Source organism: Tasmannia lanceolata, unplaced genomic scaffold, assembly GCF_043159265.1.
Source record: "Tasmannia lanceolata isolate RefF3 unplaced genomic scaffold, GAP_Taslan_0.1 ptg000008l, whole genome shotgun sequence".
NCBI classification, from domain to species: domain Eukaryota; kingdom Viridiplantae; phylum Streptophyta; class Magnoliopsida; order Canellales; family Winteraceae; genus Tasmannia; species Tasmannia lanceolata.
The window spans coordinates 49147140-49155842 of NW_027518685.1; the positions used below are offsets into that span (position 1 = coordinate 49147140).

Consider the following 8703-nt stretch of genomic DNA (forward strand, 5'->3'; position numbering starts at 1 on the left):
AGAATCTCTCAAAGATATGGGATCGAATGGGTGTTCCATGCTCACTTGTCAGAGGTTGTTAGTAGTTGGGACTTTTCCCCTAGGAGAAAGAAAGGAGGTGCTTTGGAAGTTATCTTTGCTGGCTACGATCTGCACGATTTGGAATGAAAGAAATCCACGAGTGTTTAAAGGGGTGGAAAGAAACCCTCATCATATCTTCACAATGGGGATTGCAATGACCATATCTTGGGTTAGATCCTTGCCTAGCTTTATGTTCGTCTCGGCCTATGATCTATAGCATGGATGGAGAGAGGTCTGCTCTAGTAACGATCGAGTAAATCAGAGTGGCCCTCAATGGACCCCTCTGCCTGTCGGTTTTCTAAAAATCAATTTCGATGGATCTAGCTTCAGTAATCCTGGACTTTCTGGGGTTGGTGACCTCCTTAGAGACGAGGTAGGAGCCTCAATGTGGGCTTTTCGGTTTCGCGGACTCTAATGAGGCGGAAATCAGGGCGGCTTTAACGAGCTTTAGGCTTGCAGGGTCTATTGACTTGGATAAACTTATAATGGAGGGAGACTCGCTCAACATCATTGGGTGGCTTCAAAGAGAAAAGTCAGTCTCATGGAGATTTGAAAGCTGGATGGATGAGACAAGAGACCGCATTGCCAATGTAATCTTCCGGCAAGTAAAAAGGTCTACAAATGAGGAGGCACACCTAGGGAAGGTGCAGGGAAACAAGAGCTCGAGTTATTCGATTTTCTCCCTCCTTGATGTTTTTTTCTCTTGCCTCTATTTTTTTCTTGTATTTTAGTCGTCCTTCTCGGTTGGCTTTGTATATTCTTCTCCTCTATCAATGATATCTAGCCATTCAAAAAAAAAAAGGATCATCCCAGGTTCTCTATATTTCTCGGGGTCTCAGGGTGTCAATGTCATTTGTTGGCATCATGATTGATGAAGCGTCATTATAACTAACAACCCCAACCCATTAGACACTAATGACATAATGTGACCAAGGTTTTAAATCTCGGTTTCGGTTTTGGTCATCAGCGAAACCGAAACATTTTGGTTTCAGTACGAAATTTTGGACAAAATCTAGTAAAAATTTCACCGGAATTTCAGAAATTTCACCGAAATTTCCGAAACGTTTCACCGAAATTTCCAAAATTTCGGGTGAAATTTTATACTTCACCGAAACGCTTCACCGAAATTTCTGAAATTTCACCGAAACGTTTTTCGGCCGAAATTTAAAACCATGAATGTGACATCATGTTGCTTAAGTCACAAAGGGCCCACTCTTTGATAAGAAAGAATTATACTGGTAAACGGGGTTTATTTTAATTGTTATTAGTAGCAGAATATTAAAGAGTCCATGTAATATTAGATTTGGAGTTTATTTTAGTAAGTTGATTAAGTCAAGTGATAGGTGTCAAAACACTATTATGCAGGTTGGATGAGGATTAGATTTGCCAACCATTCAAAAAGAAAAAAAAGGAGTAGAATAGCCACTACGATTAGGAATCATACTTGTTAATTTCGTGGGGTTGATTTTCCTATATATGTAATGGCTTAAGGCCTTATTTTTCATGAATAAAAGATTATAAAATTTAAGAATATGCTCCGAAGTTGTGATGATACATCAAGCTTAGGAGAAGATACTGGTTAGTATTTTTCATCGCTTTCTTTCTTGCTTCTTCCCCATCTTTTATTTGTTTTACAAACCTGCAACCTTTCTTTTCATATAGCTCTTTCAACTCTAAAGCCTTCCATTAGTACCACCACCATCATCCGTCAATCTACCCCTTCCCATCTTTGGCCCTTTACCCTTAACCTTATACCATTAAAGCCTAGCACCTTTCCATGCCTTCAACCTAATAACAGCCCTACCCTAACATCAAAACCTTTGAACACCTTTCCCTTTGGCTTTGCCATGCGTTGACCTTAACATTGTTGTTAAAATCGTACGATTGAAATCAAAGGGAAGAATTGTTTTCCATAAAAATCGCATGATTGAAATGATTTTTAAAATTCTTAGTACGATTTTTACTATTTTTTACATTGTTTTTGTTCACTTATTTTTCTATGGTAGGCCCTTCATGATTAGAAATTTTTTAGAGAAGAGGGGAGAATGAGAGAAAAGATTGAGTTAGGGAATAGCTCCCCCTCAATTATGTATTTATAAAAATGAGAAAGAGTATAAAGACCAAAGTGCCCTTAGACACTTCCAACAAAAATAAATCGTATATAACCCCTCCCCCACTCCAACTTATAACCTAAAAAAAGGTAAAGAAAACTCTAAATCCCATAAATCGTGTTTACCCTGCACATGCTCACGATTTCTGTTGCACTGCTCGCGGTTTCTACACAATTTTCTGCCGGCGGTTTGTTCTGCTAGTAGGAGGAGGAAAATCATTGTTAATATAAAATAAGCTCATTAAGAAATGACACTTTTGAAGAAGGAAAATTGATGTTATTTTCAATGATTCAGGTTTTGTTTGTTTTGGATTTTGAGAACTAATTGTGATTTCAATGATTTAGGCCCGTTTCTTTTGGATTTTGAGAGTTGTTTGTGATTTCAATATACTTTGTTTATTACTGACACTTTTTTTTTAAAAGATGACAATTGAATTCATACTAGCAAAATTACAAGGGGACCAGTAGTCCCACAGAATATACATAGTATGAGCCACCCAGGAACATTCTCCTCGGAAGAAATAAATCCCTTACTCCCGGAATTGAACCAATAGCTTTACATTTTCCTTTACAATTTTCGAAACACTAGGCAAGAAATTAGCATAGGAGCTTCCCATGGCATATAGGACCCTTATGTCACAGGGACTGCAATTCCTTTCGCCAAAAAGTGTCTTCCTCTAAACATTCCAAAAAACAACCAGTTGAGAGGCAAAAATGCTCTATTGATAGCAGGCAAAGGATCCCAAAATTTCTTCTAATTTTTTAGAGCCTTAAGTTCTCTTCTACCTCTACCCGGGGTTTTTCCTTTTCTTAGTCTGGAATCCCTTTTTTCTATATCAAGGAACATTTTCTTTGTTTCTTCGATATTTTCTCGAAAGCCTAATTCCAATTGATCTCCCAGTTTAGACATTTTCTCAAACTCCTCCGAGGACATTCTTTCCTCCGAATTGGTTGAATTTCCTCTTTCCTCTTCTGAAGATTCATTCCCAGAAGATTCCAACCTTCTTTCTTTTGACGGTTGCTCCCCATTCTCAAAAAACGTTTTAATTCTCCTTCCCAGCTCCACATCCATTGAGTCTCACACTATCTTGGAACATTCATTCGGGGGTGATATCTCCTTTTCCTTTCCCCTATTTCCTGCCTGATTTGACTCCGGGCCCTCCTTAATTTCCTTCCCGTTCAATTCAATGGGCAGAAGGGCACAGTCTAAATCTGCTTGAATCTAACGTACCGAAGGTTCCTCAGCAAAGGCCACTACTTTCGGCCTTAGTTTTGATAGGTGGTATTTCTTGAATTCTCTTGCTATCTCACTTCTCGATGGAGACCCGTCATGAGGTCTACCATACCTTTGATACCGATTTCTTTTTTGGTGTTCCTTTGCTCTTGTACCGTTTACTCCTTCCTTCATCATCATCTGAGAGCCATGCAACTCCTGACTGCTCATATTCATCTATCATTTTGATACTGTTTGATACAAAGTGTTTCTTTTTTTGGATTTTTTTGTCCAAAGAACTTCTCCTCCATCGATTTCTGTGGGATTGGTATCCGACTTTCCAACCTTCTCTTGGAGGGTACGGAATTTTGTATTTATCGGAAACTTTGTGCTCACGATATTTCCGTACTTTTTCACCTCTCCCGATGTGACATCTCTCTACAGGGGTCCTGAAGACTCGATTACGCAAAGTCTTTTTTATTAACTGACACTTCTTTGCATGATGATTAATTGTATGATGATTATTATAGATTTGAGTATGTACTTTGTTTACAGTTGTGATAAATTATATGATGATTTATTGCATGATTAATATAAGGGAAGTGATATATCCGCCCCTTTTCATTACTTGGGACACCCAGCTGCAGTGTGTAAAGGGGTTGTTGTACTTCACATGGGAAGGATTCAACGGATTTGATTGCCACATACACTGCAGTCAGTTGTCCCAAGTAATGAAAAGGGGCGGATTTATCACTTCCCTTAATATAATTTGTGCTTTGTTCAGTGATTTAATGTATGACGAATATAGTTTGTGTGCTTACTAATCATAAAATTTTATATTTAATTTAATGGTTTTGAATGAACAATAGATAATTACTCATTTTATTCTTATTTTTTTCTTTTTATATTTTTTCTCATTTTAATATATAAATCTAAAAAAATTTACGATTTGCAATCCGATTTACGATTCAAACCCACCTAAATGATTTACGTTCGATTTTGACTTTCAGTACCTTGGACCTTAAATCCAATCCCAAGCCCTCTGAATATGGTTATAGCCCAGATCTGTCCTGTGATCTACCTAGATCTCATATCAGACTTCAATCATAGTTTTAAATTTCCACTGAAATTGAAACGAAAATTTAAAACCTTGACTAAATTTTTTTTTAACATTTTGACTAATTTACCTGAAGCCTTTGCCTTTCAACCCTGCAATTAAATCCAGAACACTTCACCATAGGTTTAGCCCATTATCGGTCCGTGAAACCATCAAGGACCATTAGGGCCATTCTCTATGTAGTTACAGGCCTGAAACTTTGTTTTTAAATCTAAACCTTACCTGAAGGAAACCTATGTGCCAACTGTGTGATAACAGTGCACTTTCTTGGACTGTTCAACCATTAAACCTTATCATCAGTCCACCAAAAACTTGTTATAACTTCACCGTGAGGCTTGAAGTGTTAGTCTTAAAACCCTAGCAGCTTTCTCTATTGAATGTTTTTAAATTCCTGTGTGCTCAATCTAGAACAGACCACTTTTTCAACTAGTAGTCTTATTAAAAGCCTGAAACACCTGTTTTTCATACCCTATTCACCCCACATTATCCAGAACTAATAAAAAAAAATTGATGGCTTTCTTGGTTATGTGATGGTTTTCAAGTATGTATTTGTGCTTATTCTAGCTGTTCCCAAAGTTTCATCATAAAAAAATTCATCATTTGCATGTGCTTTCATACGTTTCCGTGATTTTACAAGATTTCCACCGAAATTTCCACTAAAACCGAAATGCTTATGTTTCCACGCTGACCGAAACTGAAATTTAAAACCTTGAAAAAGATATTTGCCCCATATTTAATTCAAAGTGGACCTAACTCTGGAACACTTAAGCTCAATGATTTTCATCTCCTCCCCAACATAAATATTTCTCATTGCATGTAGAGCCCTACAGTCCACGTTCAAGGCATTCACTATATTACACCTACCACTGTGTTGCTCCAAGTATATCATTATGTATGCCTATGGCCTCCTAGAGTTGATCTTGTCAGGCGTCACTTAGCCTCATACCAACTTCCATTAAGGTGATTTAATTCTTTCAATGCTATCATGGTCCTATAGGCTCTACCAATGTTTTCATGATTTGGTTTCTAGGCGTAGTAAGTATTCAAGCAAAGAATTTGATACATCACAGACCAATGGAAATATAGTTCTCAAACAGTTCCTTTAACAACCATTTCAAAAACCAGTTCCTTTAACATTGTTAGGCTATAAAGGAGATACCATATAAAAATTGTCATTTTTTAAGATAAAAATTTTTATTATTGAAATGGTAATAACTTGATAACATCATCGGGGATGAGGCATCCCACACATGCAAAACAAAAGCTACACCAAACCCAGATTTGTGAACCCCATTTATGCTCTCACACAGCCCAAGGAACTCAAAACACATGACACTTTCCCGTTACCGTACCCTATCCCCTCTCAGTCAAAAAACATAATGAAATCCTTCAGCTCATCCAACCTCAGCGAACAGCCGCCTTCTTGATGCTAGAATGGTCTCTCTTGAAAAGAGGGAGGCAGTAATCTTGTCGCACTAAGAAGCCGGGTGGACCCCACACTATTGAGTTCCAGCAACCAATAAAGTCAGCCTATTCCAGAGAGCTGTGAATACAGCATTATCAATGGCAGATTCCAAATTGACTCCCAAAAACAGGATCTTTCTGGAAGGCTACCATACAAAAATTGTCTTTCCAGGCCAACCTAAATTAATAAGAACTCTAATAAAATCGGTTGTATGTGTTTTTGTTCTGTGCCAATAAATAGCACTACCTAGAACTACATATTTGTGTGGCTTGCTAATAGGGAACATGGCCACAATAGGGATCGACTAGCAAAGAACAGGGCAGTCAACTGTTAATTGTAACCTCTCTATTTTGCTCTTGTAGTGTATTCCCTCAAGAGATTTGTCCTCTCTTTTGTAAAGTTTCGCCCCATTTGGTTGTGGTCATGGATTCATGATTGCTTCGTTTTCTATGAAATCCCAAACATTTCCTATAAGAAAATGTTTACCCACACAATTTTGAAAAGTTTCAATCAGTAATCTTTAGACGTGCAGCACGATCAAATTTAAGCATTTTCCATTCATGCTTGGCTTGATCAAACCCATTTTTAATATGGCACAACACATAAACACAGCATTATCAAGAAAAAAATCCAATAACAAAAAAGCAAGCATATATTCAATTAGGGGGAAACATGAGAAATAATACCCAAAACTGAATATTAAAAAGTTAAAACCTCCTTGAGCATGTAATGCAACATCGCGTTCCCTCTTATTCCTGTTTAGGCCCTCTTTCCATTTTTCTCACAGGAAGCATATCATAAATTAGCCTTTCCAAGAAAATTTCACAATCAAATTGAAAGTCAGACAATACAGGACCTAAATCCCTAGAATCAGAGCCTATGTACTTCATCCTATCATGAATGCCACGCTCCTGAAAGTGGGTTTTCTACCAATTCCAATAATTACCCTTATACCCAGGTTTCAATGGCATTTACAATAGCAAATGGCATTGTGAGCATTTCACACATACTCTGAAATGCACGAAAAATGCTCAGAAGCAGAAAGGGTTTTTATAGTACTCGAGATCAAATCATGGAATTCATATAATAGATGATTCTAGATCTGTTTGTTGCAGAAAATGACATACAGAGACGGGGGGAAAATATTAACCTGTTGGGAGATGGATTGGTGGGCAACTTTGTAATCCCTGTGTAGAACGTAGAGGCCCAACGCCGAGGCCGTTGCAGCGCCGGCAAAGAAGGACGGTAACCGAACCCTCAACATGTAACCCATCTTCCTCAAATTTCTACGGGACGATCTTAAAACCAAAGAAAATCCAATTCCTAAGCTTATTTCTTTACGGACGATTCAGTCTTCTACAAAGCTTTGTGTCAATGGCCCCTTTTAATACTCCCATGCTTGTAAAAGTGTAAAACGATCCCCGTTGCCCAATAAAAAATTAAAAAAAAACGATCCACGTTAGGTCCTGGCAGACGATTATTACTGGGCCCGCGTGTGATGCGTTGATGGTATATCTAGCGTCCGACTATGCGGACGATCACCGTTGGAATCAATCCTAACCATCATTTTGTGGGTCCTACACAAGAAAATTAATATGTGGAGTCGATATTGATGGTGATCTTGTGTTGTGAACCATTATGAGACATACCAATGAGGACATCTGATCATGATCAGGTCTATGTTTTAGACCATTGACTAAAGGGATTTGCTAGCGTCCATCGCATAAGGGATTTCACGGATGTTCTGTTGCATCTCACAGCAGCCACAGAGCTCACTTTTCAGTAGCTTTTGTCTTCATTTACGAGGTGGCTGCTGTCAGATGCAACAGAACATCCGCGAAATGCCTTGGATGGACACTAGCAAATCCCTTGTAATTGCAATTACCTAAAATTATATATATATATATATATATATATATATATATAGAGAGAGAGAGAGAGAGAGAGAGAAAAAAAAAACGGTTTCTACACACAAGTGTAGATAAGTTATCTTCACACTAGCTTAAAATACATTGGAGGGCATTTTGTTTGGCTGATCCAAACCATTCATTTGATTGGCCTCACATAGATAGGGTGTCCACAAAAAATCAGCTCCATAGGATCATCCCAACCCTACGATTTGTGGAGGTAAAATGGACGTGTATAAACCTTCACAAATCTGTTCATTTTTTTGCCTCCACGGTTCGAAGGGTTAGGATGATCCTATGGAGCTGATTTTTTGTGGACACCCTATCTATGTGAGGGTGAATCAAATGAATGGTTTGGATCACCCAAACAATGTGGGCCTCCACTGTATTTTAAGCTAGTGTGTAGATAACTTATCTACACTCGTGTGTAGAAACCGTTTTCTTATATATATATATATATATATATATATATATATATATATATATATATATATATATATATAATACTATAAAGAGGAAGGGAGGTTTTACTGTTCATGCCACATGTCAGCCTCCCCTTCCTCCTCAGGGCTATTTTGTAATTTCCAAAATTCAAAGAAACAACGGAAAAAAGGAGAAAAAAACTCATAAAAGCTGAAAAAAGGCTAAAACCCTGTAAAGAGAAAATCTCGGTTAGAAAAAACTTTCCCTAGCTATATTTTCATTCTCGCGAAATCCACACTATCGTCGTATCAATAGAGAGTGAGAGTTTCTCGCCGTTCCATTTGAAAGAAAATCTCAGTTGGGGAAAATCTCGTGCACAACCTAAAACTTCTCAAGGCAAAAATCTCA

General features: G+C 37.8%; 1 protein-coding gene across 4 annotated transcripts in view; it reads right to left on the reverse strand.

Annotated features, from left to right (window-relative positions):
* Positions 1-7393, reverse strand: part of LOC143883631 (ABC transporter A family protein) — a 52706-nt gene extending 45313 nt beyond the window's left edge. For 2 of the 4 annotated variants that reach the window (XR_013252449.1, XR_013252448.1), the window contains exon 1: positions 7116-7393. Coding sequence is in view for 1 of the 4 variants with exons in the window: in XM_077386977.1 (XP_077243092.1) it covers positions 7116-7238 (123 nt within the window). In the remaining 3 variants the exon portion in view is untranslated. The remainder of the gene's footprint in view (positions 1-7115) is intronic. The other 2 variants (XR_013252450.1, XM_077386977.1) reach the window with 2 other exon arrangements.
* Between the last annotated feature and the right edge of the window lie 1310 nt (positions 7394-8703).